This window comes from Electrophorus electricus, chromosome 14, assembly GCF_013358815.1.
Source record: "Electrophorus electricus isolate fEleEle1 chromosome 14, fEleEle1.pri, whole genome shotgun sequence".
In the NCBI taxonomy this organism is placed as follows: domain Eukaryota; kingdom Metazoa; phylum Chordata; class Actinopteri; order Gymnotiformes; family Gymnotidae; genus Electrophorus; species Electrophorus electricus.
Window position 1 is genome coordinate 1964170 of NC_049548.1, and position 20426 is coordinate 1984595.

At 43.4% G+C, this 20426-nt stretch overlaps 1 protein-coding gene across 1 annotated transcript; it reads left to right on the forward strand.

Moving 5' to 3' along the window:
- The first annotated feature begins 12084 nt into the window (after nt 1-12084).
- hs3st3l (heparan sulfate (glucosamine) 3-O-sulfotransferase 3-like) lies at nt 12085-20186 on the forward strand. Its single transcript, XM_026999677.2, has 2 exons — nt 12085-12915; nt 18437-20186. The coding sequence occupies exons 1-2, from the start codon at nt 12479-12481 to the stop codon at nt 19053-19055; spliced, it is 1056 nt and encodes a 351-aa protein (XP_026855478.2). The 5' UTR covers nt 12085-12478; the 3' UTR covers nt 19056-20186.
- Nucleotides 20187-20426: the final 240 nt, after the last annotated feature.

Sequence of the window (20426 nt, forward strand, 5' to 3'; positions counted from 1 at the left end):
TTGCATTAGGTGCCACTCTCCTGGTGAACTGCTAAATAGCCTTCACAAAAACGCTGAGTAGATGCTTGCCTGTGCGCAGGGCGACATAGCTGGGTGTACAGGGATGAGTAATGCAGAAAGCGCCACAGAGGGATGCATTTTATCACCAATGGGCCGTCATATGAGGATGTGAGCAGTTTTTTTTAATATTTAAAGGCTACATTTATTGACAGCTCTGTGATTTACGGGGGTGATACCCAGTGCACGCTAATGATTCTTTTGCTTGGGCGATGTGAACATCCACTCGCAGCCCTCTAAATCAAGCTGAGTGCAGGATTACACACCTGCTACTTGATGTTCATGCCGGTTCTGGTCCACCGGCACACATGACAACACAAGCCAACAACAAGAGAAAGAGCCGGTGCTCTGCTTCACGTGGCTCCGGATAAGGGCTTCATCTTCAGGGTGAAGCTTGAAACGATCTTTTATTAAATCCCACTCAACAGAGGCAAGTCTCATTTTAGCCTATATTTAACTGGCCTTCTGAAGGACTTCAAGCCTCATGGTCTCTTTTAAATTGAGAATGTCGTTGTACGGGGAATTACAGGAACAGTATGTTCTTAATTTAAAATTAGCAAAAGCAATAAAAATAATATTTTTCATCATAATACTGAATGTAATGTAGACTGTTTTATGCTCTTTGTTACAGAAAATGTGAATTCTATTTTTTGCCCATGTGTCTAGTACACAAAACACAACAGGCGCTTGAAGAATTCATTTAGACTATGACAGCAGATGTTGGAGCTTAAGCTACGGTTGTTCTCGTCCTTGTCATTAGACTTGTATTAATGATGGGGCACTAATTAGTGAGATTAATTACCCTAATGAGCGGATGTTATGACAGAAATGGCAGGCGGTTAAATCACTCCATTTGGACGCCGAAGATCCAAATTGCTTTCTCCTGTATGTTCTGTCTGACCCCTTTTCTTCACATTTGGCTTGCCAATGTGCTAACATGCTTTGGGAGAGTTTGTAGTCACAACAAAGAGGCAGTCCTGCTGCATGTGTCTTTCCCAATGCCATTTCATGCCCTGGAGAAGAGTTCAGTTGTACGGAGCAGGTTTTAACATGGTACAATGTAAAAAAGCAAGATACACACAGATGTAGGACCACCATATACATAAAATATTGCTAAAACATTTCCAAAGAAGTGTAGCTCATGTTGGTGATTGTCCACATCAAGCTCACAAAAATGTCAGGGTTTGCATTTGTTTAATAAATAATTGGTAGAATCAATATGGTAAAATAATCATTTTACTTGGAATTTTATTCATACTTTATGAATCATATAGATAGATAGATAGATAGATAGATAGATAGATAGATAGATAGATAGATAGATAGATAGATAGATAGATAGATAGATAGATAGATAGATAGATAGATAGATAGATAGATAGATAGATAGATATCACTATATATATCAATGACATGGAAATTAAATCTACTTTAAGTACCCACACTGAAAAGCCTTGTGGTGTTTCAGCTACTGGTGGAATACAATAAGATGTTGTCATGCAAACTGATCCCTAATAGTGAGGGTTCAGTAGCTTCCTTTAACCATAATGTTTTTGGTCTTATTTATAATGGTAACTGATACTAGTTATTGTCCTTTAACCCCAGTGTTTTGTGGTCCCTTTCATTTAAATCCAATTAGATGCGGTTCATTTTGTGACTACATAGTAAAGTCTAATTCCTCTGAGCAACATAACCATTTTTAAATTATTAGTACTTTCCCCTCAGGTGCTTTCCTCGTGAACGAGTTATTGCCTCACTCCAGAAGCGTGATATTTTAAAGAGAAATACAGAACAATGCTTTCACTTTTAGTAAAGGGTGTGTCTCACATAAAAATCATTATGCCCCAGCATTACTTCAGCGGATCCATTGCAAATCCGATGATGACACGATAAAGAGGATTTACTTTTGTGCTTCGCTCCGTTAATCCGACAGAGCGATTTATCCGACTGCGACTCTGGCAACTCAGGGGCGGATACGTGAAGATGTGAAGATGTTTCTATTGTCCCTCTCCAGGAAAGACCTCTCAGCTACGCACCGGCTCTGTGGATATGACCATGCGAGAGAAAACAAGCATTTAAAAACCTACTCATTTTACGCAAGTCTTGTACTATCGAAGTGTCTGAAATGTAGCGTCTGTTTCAGTGCATCTGGTTGCCCGTTTGTCGCAGCTCGTCAATGCAGCCGATTATTCTCGTCATTGTTGAAATGTCAGGCAACATTGATCACCGTGCCTAATTGGTGACGTTAATACAGTTTGAGTCCTCTCCTCTATTGATTGGGGTTCGTTATCAGTCAGCGCACTGGATGAGAGTGCAGTGTTCAGTGTCTTTCGGCACTGTTGCCAGAGTCACCAGAGTTTGACATAATGCATAAATATTACTTGGGCGAAACGTTCAAGAACTCAAAGCAACACCGAGGTCTTCAGTAATTACTTACTCTCCGTTTGGGAAGCCCAAACGTATACTGAGAATTTATACTGAGAGTCACGTTATTGGGGTATGGGGCTATAGCAATTTTCGGGACAGAAAGCGAAAAGGCAATACATACAGAACACAGACAACAAACGGATCAGAGCGTCTTTGGCAGTCGCTCAAGACCCGCGGAGCTCAGCGGCCGTTTCTCAGAATGTTGCAACTGGGATCGGTATTAGAATGCAACAATATTGACTCTGTGTAATTAGAGGGGGGTCATTAGGTCTGGCGCTATTTAAAACCATAAAAGGATTTTGCTGCTGGAATGTTGGGACGCTAGCGGCTCATTCTCCCTGCACTGAAATTAAACTGGGCTTTTAATGTGAAATGGGAGGAGTAGCTAATGAAACAGAAGGGGCTCACACGCAGCCCAGGACCCAGAGTGAGTCACAGGGGCCTTTGTCATTACTACAGGTATGAAAAACCTCACTTAAATGCCTGAAAGTACATTAGAATATTTTATCGTCTACTGTGTTGTGCTATGAAATAGATTTGAAGTAGATTGGATTCCATCCTCATATGTGTTTTATATATAAATATAGCTGGACCAATACATATAATAACATATATTAATGTATACACACACACACACACACACACACACACACGCACACACGTATATATATATATATATATATATATATATATATATATATATATATATATATATATATAGTTTAACATTGACATTTGGTGGAGGGGCATTGGACTTCACCATGATATCATGATTCCTGATAACTGATTATCTGCAGCTACCATCGAAGAATTGAAAATCAAAACACCATTTTGGATATGATTTACGAAGTAGCGGGAAAACTCATTTTTAGTACTTGGTTTCTGAGCCCTCGGGGATGTGCTGTGCGTGCTGGATGCTGCTATTGACTTCATGAAGAGTGATTGTCTTGGTGACCCAATGATGACCCTCTCATCTTCACTGTAATCTGGGCTGGTGGAATAGACCTGCTCAGACCTGTTGGTTTATTGACTCCACTCCTAAGACCAGGCTAGGAAACCCTTCCTCCACCCATACCATATCCTTTGTGTAAAAATGCCTTCATGTACAGCAATATCCTGCATGACTGTTCCACAGTAGAACATCTTTTTTTCTGGCTTAGCCTATGGACAAAACACAAATGAATATTCAGGCACAGAACCCCTTGCTGATAGTGAGGTGGGAGGAGGTCATCAACAGCAACACGTCTTCTGAACATAAGAGAGGACGTGCAGTACTTGTCATCATTTGGAGTCAGAAAGCCGGACCGGACCGGACCAGACCGGACCGGACTGGACCGGACCGGACCACACCAGACCAGACCAGACCACACCAGACCAGACCAGACCAGACCAGACCAGACTAGACCGGAGCTCACTTTTACCAGACAGCGTGATAGAATCTCTCTCATTGTTGTCCTTCACACTGAGCCTGACGAGGTACACAATCATTGTTTATTTGCTTAATGAAGGAGCGTGTGGTGAAACTGCAGGAGCAGTAGCCATTTCGTTGCTTCAGAGTTAGAGAAAGATGCCAGGTCCACTTTCTTTGGTAAAGACTCAGAGGAGAGCAGCGATGTTGCAGAATTCAGGGAGGAGGACAACATCATTAGGGAGTGTCCCTTACCGGCTAGTGGAAAGCTAAACAGCCGCGACACAGCAACAGTGCAGCTCTTACAACAGACACTCTATATGCAGCAAGGATTCACGTTTCTCTTAAGTACACCCGCAGAAAACTCTCATGCTGTTATAGCATTATTTTCCTTATCTATCTAAGACATGCTTATTCATTTCTGCATTTATGTAATGTACCACAGTAGATGAGATGAGTGAGTCAGCTTAAGATAACTCCAGAGATGATCATTGCACAAGCAGGCTGGGCACAGAACACTGGAAGACAGCAGTACCACAGGCAAATCTATAACTGTAATAGAGAACACAGGGGTTGAAAATCAGAAAGGGCAATATTCAGAAAACAAAGAAGCCAAGAAATCAAAGAAACCAAGAATAACTAAGCAAACAAGGAAATCTGAAACTAGAGGAACACAGAAATGCATGGTGAACCAGGCAGAAGCAGGAAAACTACAAAATATAAGACAAGATGGTTCAGTAATACAGATGTAACTGAAAAGCCTTCTCAAAGACGAGGCGGCAAAATTCGTTCCATGTGTGACTCCTGAAGTGGAGCGGCAAGAGGGTTTGGCCTGGAGCAAGGAGAGAGGCAGATAGGGCAGGGGCGGCAGGACCAGGCTTGGGATCGTAATGGGGAGAATTGCACACCCACTGGAGCGACAGCTACTAGACTGCCTGCACCATGGTGGGGCTGGGAGCTGTGTCTGGGGAAGGGTCCAGACCGGCTTAGGTCAGGAAGTACTGCGAGTCAGTCACACCAGGACCGGGGCGCACAAAAAACTAATAGTCCAGGTGTGTGGGGAGAGGAGGGAGCATGGCATCTCTGGTGTGAAATTGAAAAAACCCCAAGATAAAAGCTCAGCGACAATAAGGCTGGAATTCCTAAATCAGAGGAAAGGAACACTAGAGAGGATGAACGGAAGGGCAGAGGGTAGAAGGATACAAGACCATGACTGGGTCTAGGAGACACTTGGGCAGATACACAAAGGGTAGTTGGATGACATAGAAAGACCAGGTGCATCCAAATACTGAATGTCTCGACACGATGAGCTCTCAGTGATAAGACAGGAGACCTGATCTAATCTCTGACCTGAATGAGGCAATATAAAAGGCATTGTATGGAGTTAGCTCCCCTCCAGAGGGCTTCTCAGTGCCTCCCCCTCTCCATCCAGGAGTCAAACCAGGTCTGGAACTGAGACAAGCCCTTAGACATCTTAGCTGTGTCTTGTCCCTTGGCTGTGTCAGCTCTTTTTCTGCATACAAGACTGCTTTTAAAGAAAATCTATTGAACCCTTTTCTAAAAACCTTCCCTTAGGCTTCCAAGTGTGCATTGTATCAATAGGCTAGGATAAAAGGAAACATGTTGAAATAGTTATCCAGGATAATTGTCTATATGCTACAAATGCAATAGATGCTTGAGTTGAAGAATGCTGTCTTTAAAGTATGTCTTTAATGGTGGCTGAAGTATCCGCTGCATTCAGCAGGTGCATCTTTAAACATCAGAAGGTCTACCAGTTTTTTTCTGTTGTTTGATCAACCAAGAATGAATATTTACTGGAGATAAATGTTTTTTTTTTGCTGGAGATAAATTATTTTGCATTAAATTATCGTTATAGTCCGGCTGTGGTAACACATGCACATGTTGTCACTTTGTGTATTAGTGTGGTGCATTAGTGTAGTGATTTGGTGCATTAGTGTAGTGTATTAATTAGTGCATTAGTGTAGTGTATTAATGAATGTAATTACTGACAAGCGTTAATTAGTATCACTCTTAAAATCCGTTTGTAAGATATATTGCATATATACAAACATACTATATAACAATAGAAAAGCTACAGTGAACAATATGGAAATCATGTACAAGAACAACATATGCATCTGAGGAAGGATGACTTTGTGAGATTTGGACACATAAAAAACTACACTTAACATCAACCACAGGTCCCATTCATAAGGGAGAACAAAGCCTTCATTGAAATGGTAAACACAAATTTCATATGCAAAGACGGGTTACCAGAAAGACCCCTCTGACAGGGCAAACATGTCAGTTAGTCTCATGCTCTTTTCACGATCGCTGATCCGAGAGCTGTTGTGGGCGGGCGCATGAAAAACACGTCTCATGTGCAGAACAGGAGAACAAAAAGCTAGGGCCAGTCCGGGCCTCAGTGTCCCACAGAAGGCCCGAGGGCAGGAGCTGTCACTGCTCCCCAACTCTACTGAAATGGTTTTAGACAGCAGTGAGAGGCTGAGAAGATGCTTGGACAGACATGAGAGAACTCACTGAGAACTCACTGAGGTTACGAAATAGTCTGCTGTTGTAGATTTTCAGGAATTCATCAGAAGGAAAAACATTATTATTCTTATTATGTTTTACTCTATGGAGTGATGTGGCACCATGGTTCTTTAGATAAGGTATTGGGTGGGTATAAGGGCTTTATTGCATGGGACATGCTGGATTCGGCTCCGTTAGATAATGGCGCTTATCGAAGTGATGAAACAACACAGACTGGGCGCATCAAATCACCACTGTACCAAATAAATAGTCATCGATAGTCTTTGGTTAATGGACAGGAGTCTTGTGTCCATTAGGGTCAAGGAGCATATGCCAGTTCTCGGTCAGATGGCGCTTCAGTCTCAGAGGGGATATACCATCTTCATCTGCCCTCTTTAGAGACACACATGGCTATGCGGGAGCTAAGTGGGTTTTTTGGGGGTGGGGGGTGGGGGGGTGGGGGGGCGTTGCAGTATTGAATTTAAAAGTGGCTTTTATAAAAACTGGTTTGTAATTCATGCATGAATAAGACAGTAGAAACCAAGCACACATAAAAGCAGCAGATCAGTTGTAAAAAAGCATTTAACTGGCTGTGGTCGCTTATTTGTAACTTTCTGCCAAGGAGTCAATATTAAACCGAGAAGTGACAAACAATAACACCTCACTATTTAACTTCAATCTGTCATCCATCATGCCGTAACAGACAGGACTGTAAGGAAACAAAGCAGAAGGCTTACTGTTACAGGGCGAACTAGTCTGATCGAGCACGCTTTTGCTTTGCATCCATCATTACCATAAAAGTAGAGAAAATGAGATGTGTTTGCCTGCAGCTGAGTGACCTGGCTGTTGATCATATCGTATTAAGAACAATGACTGCAGTGCCCCCGGGACCCACCAAATGAAAAGGGTCATCAGTCTCTGGCTATGAGCTGTTGTCAGGGGCAATGGGAGGGTATCAACAATTAAACAACACTATTATAGGTGACCTGGTTGTGCTGGAGGCTGGCACACACTCGAGCTTGTGCCCCTTCATCTCTCCTGTGTTTCTGGATCATTTTGGAGGGCTTCAAATTTTACGTGATCCCTCAAAAGAACGATCTCCTTCACCATGAGAAAAACAACAAAACGTTCGACAATCTTGGTGCACAGCATTCTTTCTAATATCTTTTTGCGATGAGTTCTATTTCACAGTAGAGGAGGACCACACATTAGAGCTGTGAGGGATGGCGGTTCAATTCCCAAGCGGGACATCAGGGCTTTTTGCTGGCCTAATGCACTGTTGCCAGTACACCTGCTTTTCCACAGCGATAGCATCATCGCAGCTAAGATGCAGTAAATGTGCGGTTAACATGTGTTGCATGACAGCGTTGCGAGTGCTTCTTAGTAAAGATACTGTGAGTGATATTTTGTCTCATGGTACCAGTGCTGCATATGCACCACGTTTGCTGGTTGACCCTAGTGTCATTTTTGCATCACAGTTATACCAGACATCCCCCACCCTTGTTCTGCTTACTACTAATGGGTGTGTGGGATGACCATGATAAACTGTATAAACACTGCCCAGACTGGTAATCCAATATATGGGATGGAGAATTAATTCCCATTTCAACCTAGATGGCAATAGATACTTAACCCAACTAATATGCAACCTGCAATTAAAATCATTAGTGCATGATCCATTAGCATTCGAGGACAATAAGTAATTAGAAGCCCTGTAATCTAAATGAAAAATACATAATTCCATTCTCCACTATCAATTTGAATAAACTCCTTGCCTGAGACATTAATGGGTGATGGTGAAAACAGTGTAATATCTCAAGGTTGATATATTGCTCACATGCATAATTCATGTTTCTGTGGTTTTGAGATTCACGGCCCAGTTACAGTGACTGTATGAAGAGAGACAGGAAAGCAGTAAAACATAAGGACAACAGCAAAACATAAACTCAAAAGACAATTTCAAAAAACGTCTGTTAATCCAACGTGGCGGCCATTGAGCCCCCATCTGTGAGGGTGCAGGAAGTGTTCCAGGGCAGGATATTGAGAGCCAGAGGCCACTGTATGAAAGGTGAAATGATGCAGCAGATTATTCCAGTTCATATCGCAACATTTATTAATCCCACTGAGTTCTCAGGAAGAAACAGAGGCAGATTAGTCTGGGATAACCCACATGCGGTCCTCATGTTTCACCCCCTTTACCAGCTCGCCCACGACAAACTTTAAACCATCTTTAATCCCTGCTATTTACAACAGTGCTATCAAATAATGATGCCAGATGCGTTCCGGCACAGTTGTGGAATCAGGTCAGATGCTCAGCAGGTAGTAATCTTCGTCGCACTCTCTCTGAGCCAGCCACACAAACTCGTTTTGCTGCTCAAACTGAATAAATTCAAAGAAATAATATACTCACACAAAGGGACTGTGTTATTTGATAGTACTCATATATCAGGTGTTGTTCCTTTGCCTGCGAAACAGTGTGATGGTTGTGTGGTTGCCTTTGCGACACATGTGGTGTCCAAGGTTTGAGCACAAGGATCGAAAAGTTCACCTGTATCAATGCCAGGATGGTATCCTGCTCCTTTTTCAGAGTTGTTTGTCAAATTGAAAGTGCAGTTCAATCATGAATCTTTATTCCCCCTGTGAATCTGGCTTTTTATCCTTAGGGGTATGGTCAAGGTTATCACGCCTGCCTGGAAGACACGGATGGAGCCATGATATGCCTGTGGAGCTGCAGAATGGAGGCTGATTAACATCAGTCTAAACCACTGGGCCTGCACTCTGACCAGGACACCAGCAGGATCCCCAGAAAGAACAGGGACAATAGGAATTGGCAAGGAGGCAATAGGAATGTAACATAGCTATAGAAATACATAAACCACAAAAGGCCAGCCTAGCTGGCTGTGGGATTCAAGCCTATCTGGCTGTAGGATTAGTACTGTTTTTTTCATGGGAAATTGTCAAGAGTAGTTGAGTTAATCTGGAAGTAATATAGAAATAATATAGAAGACTGCAAAATCACAAGTCTGAATACTTTGAGTGTTTTAATGTAAATACTTCAATTTCAGGTTTTCCTTGCAGTTCCTGTGTCGTTACAGTGCAGTGTGGTTTTTCCTTGGAAACCTGTCCTGTAACAGGAGTAATCTCAGCTAATCCCAGCTATTGTGAATGCTGCACTGACAGCATGATTTTCTATAAAATAAAACTACGGGACTGTGAGTCCAGGCACAGAGCATGCACATATAAAGCAGCTGGTAAATCCTGCTTTTCCACCTTTCTTGGGTAATTGAGCTGCTAGAAGAAAACTTCCATTTAAAACATGCTATCTGTTGCCTAAGGTCTCACCGCTAGTCAGTGCCAGTGCCTGTGCAGTGTCTATGTGCGTACAGCTGCCTGGATATCCAGATTACTAAAGTAGTGCACATTGTGTGCAGTTGGTCATTGCCAACACTCATGATTACTCCTCCCCACATCTCCCTCCACTCCAGCTTTAAGGTGTCTGTAATCGTACCCTCCAGCTCATACCTCGGATCATCTGGAGGTACCACCTTAAACCCGAAAAGTCCCACCCTGACAGCATGTGGGGAATCAGATGGCATGTCCAGGACAGAAGGAATTTGAGCATGAGCTGAGACAGCGTCCTAAACATTCATGACAGACGGAGACAGAGACATCACCAGTCTATAATTAGGACACACCTTTTGCGGCTGTCTGGTTGCTGCTAATGACTTTTTAATATTATATGCTACCCAGTAAGAGATGCACTCTTTTCTGTTAAATATTCTCAAGGGTTTGCATTTTCCTCCTGCTTTCTCTATGTTCTCTAGGTGATTAATTTACTGTTTTGGCAAAACATGGGGTAAATTATATATATATTTTTTTTCTTGTTATTTTTTTAATAAAGAACAAGTGCAGGAATGAATCCTTCCTGCACTTTATATCTCACTGGTGGTCCATCTTTCAGAAGATTAACGTGGCTACACCCTTTTTCTCTGCCTTTTGATGCTTATACCAGCGAAGGAACATTACGTGGATCTCATGCCAAAGGCAAGACACAAAAAAGACAAGCATTGCATATCTGAAGATGGAGAGCACGGCAACACGGAAGTGATGCTGCATAGTTAATAAAGCCGCAGTGCTCATATGGATTTCAAGAAAACATTGGTTTGGTCCCAGCAGGAAATAAATCAGCCATGCTGCTGGCTGGCCCTGACCTCAGGGTCATGTTTTATAGATGGATACTTCATCATCCAACAATCTGCTCTCGTGCGGCACACAAAAGACACACGGTGGCTCCGATGGGCTGACCTTGTTCCATGATCCTTGAAAAGTACTTTCTCTAACAAAGTAAACAGGAAACTCATCTGGAAAAAGTACTGAACTCAGCGTGGGGGGCAGCAACAGCAGGCCTTCGGATCTCACCTGCGCCGTGAGACGCCCGTGGCTGAGAGGTCCGGTTGGGGGAGGGCCATCTGCAGTGCTAGCCCATCAGGCACATGCATGTTAGGCACTTAGAATTCCATGAGTTTTCCAAATTTGCCAAAGCCCATAACATTGCTTTGTGTCTGGCATTACAGATCAACGAAGAGACAAGAGACAAACTAACCCCCCCAAAAATTCGTTCACCTAGCGTTTGATTAAAACAAAGTTACAACCTAATGCATGCCATACCAAAGACGAGTCCGCTTGCTCACAAAACTGGGCATTTAATTTATAGACAGCAAATTATGTTAAAGTACTACAAAATGTGCAAACAATATGATATAATAATAGTTTATTTAAAAAACAATAATGTGCTCCATGTGTGATAATAGATCTATGTGGCTCATATCATCACTATTATGAACCAGACACATTTGACCTTTTGACCCTGGACACATCTGCTCCTAGAGAGTGGGAGAAATAATATATCACCAAGTTAAGCGGATGAGATCTCCACAAATGACCATATAATGTATATTTCTGATTCAATCATCATGAAAAAATACATGTAAGATTATGTTGCATTATAAACGTCAAGTCAGTATTAGTCTACACCTGGGATGATATTGTATATTTACTTCAGCCACATCGTTACTAAGGCTTATGAAATATGTTAATGACTAGCATTATTTGCTTCTTTCTTTTCCTTATCAAAGGTAAATCCTGCTGAAGTACTGTTCAAGCTCACACGTCATGAAAGGAGACTCTTCCAATTCAGCGATACTAGTAAGAATTTTCAGCATGTGGCTTTGAACTTGCCGCAAATTAGGAATGATAAACGTTTTCCTGATAATCAGAGTAGCCAAAATAGAGGTTACACTGAGCGGTGGAAACAGCTGACCAACTAGCTTTGGTGCATGCTTCTCTTGTACAGGAAGTGGCAAACAGATTATGTGATGAAGTACTCCATACCTCAGGTCTTCAGAGTGCAGTAGACCTGTCCCGGAGCTTGCACTGAAATCTGAGCTTGTGGCTTGTGTCTGACGTGGAGGTATCCTAACCATTTTAGAGATATTATTTCTTAAATATTGATTGAAGAACACACCACGATGCTCCTGTCATCTGAGGCCCTGGCTCTATTACTGAATTAACTTTGTGGCTACATGCTCAGCGCGGTTCTGCGTGCACCTACTGAATACTTAAGTACTCCGCCTTCGGCCGGGACTCTCCAATCACAGGAGGCTGAAACGCGCTTTCATGAATGAATGAGAGCTGTTTCAAGACAGGAATTCTCCCGGGACCCCCGGGCAGCGACATCGGGTAATCTCACGAAGAGATAGATCACTCCACGAGAACGCGGATATTAAACGCAGTGTTTTATGCTGTCCGTGCAAGTATTGGAATACGTGGAAAGAATTCATCTACTTTCTCCATGTCAGCGCTATGACACCTAGAGTCAGAGTGAAATCCTGGGAAGAGGCATGCCTAGCCCGACTGGCAAGCAAACAACGATGCTCGGGGTGGAACCCCAAACGAATTCGGTCTCGGTCAGACATTCGTTCGTTTTACAAAACTTTAAAGTAAAGCCATTTACATCCTGAATAGAATGGCCTCCTTCAGTTTCTTCTTAGAGGGATGGCAAGTTTTCAAAACCCTCCACTGGATATTCGGAGACTTTCACAGAAACTTCTAGTCATGCTGTCAGTCGGCATTGTGTGCATGTATCTTTTTTACATTTTTGCGGCGTGCTGCAAATCTGAGGTTACAAAGAATTCAGACTTAAGCTATGACAGGTCAGTGTCCGTGACGGGGTGGTACCACGAGAGGAACGGGACAGCGCTCAGAGACGCCTCACCCTCGGGTGGTAGCGCTGCGCTCGCTTTGGAGGCGAACAGCTCGGGGAAGGACTGGACGGCCAGCCGGAGGTTTCCACACGCTCTCATCATTGGAGTCAAGAAGGGAGGAACACGCGCGCTTCTGGAATTCCTCAGACTGCATCCCGACGTTCGCGCGCTGGGCTCCGAGCCGCATTTCTTTGACAGACATTACGCGCGCGGACTCAGCTGGTACAGGTACCGAGAAAAAAGTTATACTTCCATTTAAACCATTTAAACCATTTAAAATTTAAAACATTCCCACAGCAAGCTTAACGGAAGAGCGAACTTCTTACCTTGAGCGAAGGTCTAAGACATCATTATAAATTATCAGTGATAATTTACACAAGTAATTATACCTCGTCCACAATGTAAAGATAAATAATACAATATAACACAAATTATCAAAGAAAAAATGCACATGACCGTCTTAATCCGCAAAAAGGATCCCGATGAATTCTCAAGGTTAATCATCTTTCTAAGAGATGATATTTTAAACAGAGCGATTCCTCAGCATTCTTTAAGAGTCAGTGGCGCTGTGATCAGCATAGGTTATGAGGGCACTTGAGGAACTTTTACTGTATTATGAGGTTTACTGTATTATTTGTCCCGTCTCATGTTAATTGAACTCAAAAGCGTGGCTGTAGCGTGGTCAAACATTGTTCACGAGTTTTTTTTTAGAGTAATTATGAAGTAAAAAGACCTTTGACTGCTACTGCGCTACTGTACTCATACCGATTGATTTGATAGCCCTTTTACCGCCATAAACCTCAGCTTCTTTAGTGAGCAGGCAAAGATCAATAATTTACCTTTTAGCTGTTTGATTAATTGCTTTGTCAATTCTTACTTGATTATAATTCAGTCAGTTTATCGCCCTCCCCACATACAAATACACAAACGTCACCTCTGCATTTGCACACCCACAAATTAACAATTCAAAAACTACTCAAATGCTCTGCAGCTCAGTTATATTTATTTTGCCATTCACTTTGTGCTTAGAGCAGTGAATTAATACTGCATTGAACAAATCAATACATAAACGTGGCTAAATTTGTGATTTGGGTGCGGACAACCCCATTGGTCCAGAGAGGAGTTCCAGGAGAAGGGATGAGGCAGATTGTCATCCCGTCAGGAACAGATGGACCTCACAGCATGGCAAACCACTTGACATTATTGTGAGACCTGTCAATTGATCTTTAACCCGAGTCACTTTTTCCACCACACATAATTATGTGTGCCAGGCACTTCATAAGGTCAGGGGAGCTTATGGACAAGCAGCCAAGCACAAAATCGGGTCTGTCCATAAGCCTCCACGCTGGCTCTATGGAGTGGACAGCCATTAATCTTGTTATCAAAGCTAGATTGAAATTTATAGGAGTGGGGGGTGGGGGGGTGGGGTAGACTACTATTACAATTCGGTATCTTTGACAAAGAGAAAACCAGCACTGGTAAAGCTCTGATAAGATCTTGACCGAGGCCAGGGAGATAGATGAAGTCCTGAGCTTGTAGTGCGCTCCCAATCGATCGCCCCAGTGCTTGACCTTGCTTTGATGCAAGCATTAAACCAGTTAGCTTTGTTCATTGCAGATTCAGTTACAATTAGCAAGTAGCTAGATCCTGCTGAGGCACAACACACTCCCAAGTTACGGGGGTCATGTTTCCAACGGCAACACCATTCCTGGCTCATGAGGAAGCTATTTGCCATAAAGTCACCCTGAACAACGCATGACATTGGTACAGCTCCCAGAATCCTGCAGGGAAATGTTTCTGCTACGTGGGCATTTCGGTGCATGTGAGTAGAGGAGAAAAAAAGAGACTTTCAGGATGTTTAAGTGTATTTTTTCCTGAAGTAGAGAAATATATATATATACACATACACAGAGCTTCACATCCCAGAAGTGTTCTGAAATAAACACCCTTAGGTATACATTTTCACTTTCTGTAGCATCAATATTATTGATTTCGACATACTGGAGGCTCAGGGGAGTTTAACCTGTAGGACCCAGTTTCCTGGAGGCATCTTTTAAAATGAGATGCTAGTTTTTTGTTTTTTAAATTGTAAAATGCTTTCTCACCCTCACCAAAATGCTCTGTCACTTACTATGGAGATTGCTGAACTGGCTCACCTATGATTTGCATCAAATGTCATCACATTGCGAGAATTCATTTGCAATTCATGGGATGGTATTAACATGAAAATTTAAATTCATGCCCATAGAGCCAGCCTTTGGCATGCGATTTGTGGAGCATGCATAAACACATATTTAGACACACAAAAATAATGGGTCTGTGTGATCGCCTTCCACTTTCCACAGAATGGGAGGTTTATCTCACGCTATTACCTGGAAGCAACTGAGATTGTTCTAATTTGTAATAGTATTTGTTTGAAAAGGATGTTGGCATCTGATGAGGTGTGACCACATCAAATTGTTCAGATCGCAGAATTTGGTTCTTATGGTTGATTATTAATTCATAACCTATTTCAACATTTCAACTAAATTTAGACTCTGTATTAACACTGATTTATGACTTTCAGCTATTATGCCACAATCGAAACAACAATCAAAAACATATAAACTGTAAACTGTCTAAATTGATTTAAGCTTGACTGTTGTATGAGCATTTTATTTCATTATAGTTCAGGACAACATGATATCATAAGACAGCACGAAGTCATTTAGCCAGAGACGAACATTTGGCCGTGTGCCTCTGTAGATAGTCGGGGCCAGGTGTTTGTGATAGCAGGATTACACTGTAGTTTAAGAAATCACCATAAGGCCTAGACACTTCGTTTGTAATTCAGCTCTCATTAGTTGTCTCACGGGAGGGTGGGGGTGCTGGGTGGGGCATGCCGGGCCCCTCTATGATGGATGTCTATGGGAAGTGGACAGGGCACAGTTACAATTGACTGGGCCCTTAATGGCCACCATGCAGTGAAATGGATGGCTGGATCCAAACCCACACACACACACACACACACACACACACACACACACACACACACACACACACACACACACACACACATACACACACATACACACACACACACACACCCACACACACACATACATACACATACACACACACACACACACACACACACACACACACACATACACACACACACACATACACACACACACACATACACACACACACACACACACACACACATGCCCCTCTTTCCCCTGACTACTGCTCCATTGTCTGACTGCATGCATATGCTTATACCTCACTTCTGATGGGACTCAGTGTAGAAACCAAATGCTGTCAATTAATTCTACCATACACCGCTGACCATCTACATTTGAATATTTTAGCCTTTGTCTTTAGATGTGTCTATATGTTTTAATTGCCTTATCAAGTCCTGTATAACATCCAGGACTCATACAGAAAGCTGGACCAAGGCGTCTCCCTCTCAGACTCCATCCACTGGGTGGGCACTGCTAGCACTTTTGCACAAGGCCGCAATGCTATTAAAACAAATAGCTACATGACAAAGTTAGCAAAAGAGCACATCTCAAATTTAGTAGGCTAAATTGGGAAGACAAACTATATAAAATTACACTATATACTGCAGCATACAGTATCAGGTACAGTAGATATCACAGGGTTTTTTTTCCCTTGAGGATGCACAGAAACCAAGTTAAGTGCTTACCCCACCCATAGCAGTAGGTGCTGCCCGAGCAGAAGAGTGCAGTAATTGCCTCACATCTGTTTGTGCACGGCAGGCCACTGATCCACAGACTCCACCTGCTGCCCCTCTCCCAGCTGAGGCCCGAATTACCATACCCCCGTCATGATCAATACCCGGGGCACCATTTGGTTTATTCAGTATACCTCTGAGAGACTGGGCCAAAGCACAACCTCAATTAGGTGGAGCCTGTCCGCTGGCTCCTCAGGGCTGCTGGGATATCGCGTGGCACAAAGCCGCTTGCAAAAACAATGGCGAGGCCGCAGAGCTTACAGAGAGCACGTATTGCTTAGGGTGGTTTGAGCTCTGTTATTGTGGTGACAGCGTTTCACAAAGCATTATTAATCTGCTGAGTAATCTCAAAAGCCATAATATGGTGCCAATATTTAATAAACAAAGCTTTAATAATCCTACAGAGATGGATCTGCTGTTTGCCCATTTGATAATGGCATGGCAATGAACTGAACTTATATTTACACTAGCTTTTAATGCAGGCCTATATGCAAATGATTTGTTACATGGTAACATACAGTAACTTGCATTTTTTATGCATAGGAAAAACACTTGGAGGGATGTGTGTCTGTGTCGGGGGATGTATTATTGGCAGGGGACACAAAGGAACTCTAAGTGCACTAACATTTTTATGTACTCTCTGCTTGCTTTTTTTAGGAACATCTTTTAGGCTTTTACGTCAGCTATGGTGCCAGCATTGCGCCCACAGCTCCACTATCTGTTCTGCCCCAGTGGTTGAGTCTCCTAAGCTAATGTACGAGGGACCGCTAATGGCCTCCAGCTTTTGATTGGCATCTCCTCTCTTGTTAGCTCAAATTTTCTCCATTCAGCGTAAGCAGATCATCATGCGCATGGGGCTTCACTGTGTGTCGGACACACTTTCCTCTGCATATTCTGTCTACGATCTTTTTGGTCATTAACACAAATTGTAACGAGATTTCTTTAGTCCACGGTGGGGTGTTGTGGGGGGTCTTCTGAAAACACGAACAGGCTGCTGCAACGGACATGAGTGAATAATTAATGGGCATCTCTAATAGACTTAGTGGCCCATAATAGGCATAGGTAAACAGGGAAGTCTTTAGGCTAAGTGCTTTGCCAGATGAAGTCATTGATAATGCAGCGTGGCCATCGACAGAGGTTGAGGGCTGCTGTACTCATAGGGGCGTGTGGAGGAGCAGCATGCATGATGAGGAAATGCATGCTGCTGGAGTCCACTTCAGAGACCGATCACTCCACTAACCTCTCACGCAACACATGCAGCTCATGCAATCAAGCTGGATCAGCTTTGACTTATTATGGTCCATAGCCGGCATTTTTCTATTGATATTGCAGGGGTTTGGGGTGGCGTTAAAATGACATATACACTGTAGTTTTTTTATCACCACATAATAACTTTTGAGGCTTTTCTTGTAAACAGTTCTTTTTTTTGCTTTGTCCTTCACTCACCTATTTTATGACCCCTGCACCTTTAAGGAATTTGAAACAATAAGGAGGATAAAGCCCCGGTTAGGTGTGGTCGTTCTCAGGAGCAGGTGGGGCGCAGGAGGGCCATTAAGCCCTGCGGGCGTGTGAGCCACTTAAACCAAATGAGTCCCATCTGCGATCCAAGGCGAGAGCGGGGGGCGAGGCGCCAGCGTGCGACTTCCATTTGTGCTGCCTTGCATGGTGCAGACCTTCCCCTGATTGATGCGGCCTGCGCATCTGCACCAGCAGCAGTGCCTCTCACACCCTTTCCAAGCAGACCTAGGAGAGGAGGGTAGCAGCCTGGCTCCTCGTCTGCAGCCGATAAGTGACATGGCAACCCTGAAGATTCCCCCGCTGGGCTGCTGGAGGCCACAAGTCTTGTCATCTTCTCTTGTCACTCTGATCTCCCCGTGTAATGCACATGCTAGGGGCGCGATGTGATTGGCCGATCACTGGGGCCTAGAGAAGATACAAGACTGAAGTGAAAAGGAAAAGTAAGTCTAGATTCCTCTCCTGTTCTCAAAGTTCTCGTTCTTTGTGGTTTAGGAGTATGATGCCCAAGGCCCTGGATGGACAGATAGTGATGGAGAAGACACCGAGGTACTTCGTCACACCCGAGACGCCGGCACGCGTCCGCGCCATGTCGCAGGACATCAAGCTGATCGTGGTGGTGCGCGACCCCATCACGCGCGCCATCTCCGACTACACACAGATTGTGTCCAAGACGCCGGGCGTGCCCAGCTTCGAGAGCCTGGCCTTCAAGAACGGGACGGCGGGTAGCGTGGACGCGCTGTGGAGCCCGCTGCACATTGGCCTGTACGCACGGCACCTGGAGCGCTGGCTCGCTCACTTCCCGCCGGCACAGATCCACTTCGTGCATGGCGAGCGGCTCGTCCACGACCCCGCCGGTGAGATGGGCCGCGTACAGGACTTCCTGGGCCTGCAGCGCATTGTCACGGACAAGCATTTCTACTTCAACAAGACCAAGGGTTTCCCCTGCCTGAAGAAGCCCGAGGGCAGCAGTAAGCCCCACTGCCTTGGTAAGACCAAGGGGAGACTGCACGTGCGCGTCCAGCCCGAGGCCGTGCGGAAGCTGCGTGAGTTCTACTACCCTCACAATCTGAGGTTCTACCAAATGGCTGGCATGGACTTCGGATGGCAGTGATGAATGTGTTTTTGTATGTGAAGCCTTGTGAGGAAGGAACCCAAAAACACTCATGCAAGGCTGCAAAAGGGCACTACTTCTTCATGGATGTGCCTGCCCTTCTGAGTAAATATTTGATGTAGCTGATTCAGATCTTTGGTGCACGTCAACTCATTTGGGGTCGTGACACTGACGTGGTTTCACGTCAGGGAGAAGTTGAATTTTATGCACTGTGCTCAATAGTGAAAGATTATGTAATCAAATTTGCATTTGTCAATGTTCAGAAATATTGGTGTTGATGGATCTTGGCCTGGTAACACCACGCTTCATGACTACCACGTAAATCTGTTGTGCAATTATGTTTGACCCACTTCCCATGGTGCACATAGACGGATTTAAATGAGCAGTCATATGCCTTTGTAAAATGGGCATCATTAGTAGGGGCCCAACCTGAAGAAATGCTGTGAACAAACTATATGTAATTATATGATTAAGTGAAATACTGTAAGATACTATTGGACTTTGACCCATGAAGTGAAGTGCTATGGAGGACTGATTTTAATACAGTTTAACCTATAATTGCTCTTAAATAGTGCAGAGACAATTGCGTGAACAAGAACTGGGCTGGTAGAAACGTCACAGATGGTAAAGGTCCAAGCTATGAGATATGACAAAGCCAAAAAGCCATTTTTATATTGTTATTATATTTCAGATTTTGGTTGTGAATTTTATTATGATCAGACCTGTGATTATCTTTGATATTTTTAATGTATTTTTAGAATCAACAATTGGAGCCTCAAGTCACACTAAGTCATGTCTAGTTGTGAAGCTACAATGGATAAAAGTCATTAGTAAGTGAGACAGTACACAATTAAGAGAAGTCATTCACTTAAAAACATTTGGTTAAGGTGGAAGATACCGATACCTTTTTTCAAGAGGTAGTCCGTGTACAGTCTCTGTGTCTCAGATTCAACGTCTACATTCATGGATAGAGGTTCCTCCAGCAGACGAAGAGAGACAGACACAGAGCTGAACCCAAACCCTGCCCGATGTTTGCATGGCTTTGCACTAATCTCAAATGCAGCCAAGGGGATGATTACATTATTTTTAAGGTGGTTTCTGTATTTGTTATCAGTGTTGAGACCACAAATGAGTGGAACAATAAAAGCTTTTTGTAAATGGTGTCTGAGTGTGAATGCAGGAGGGAAAGTGGACACAAACTGAACCATTTTAGCTCCAGGTCATAATGTGTTATTATCTGCTCTTTAGCTGTACACTTTTGCTTCATGTGTTTTAGGTGCAAACCCCTATGGTCAAAGAACGCATGTTAAATTTCTGATGATCCTACAGAGGAAATCAAATGAAAAATAAACACAAAGCCTGAAAACTGCA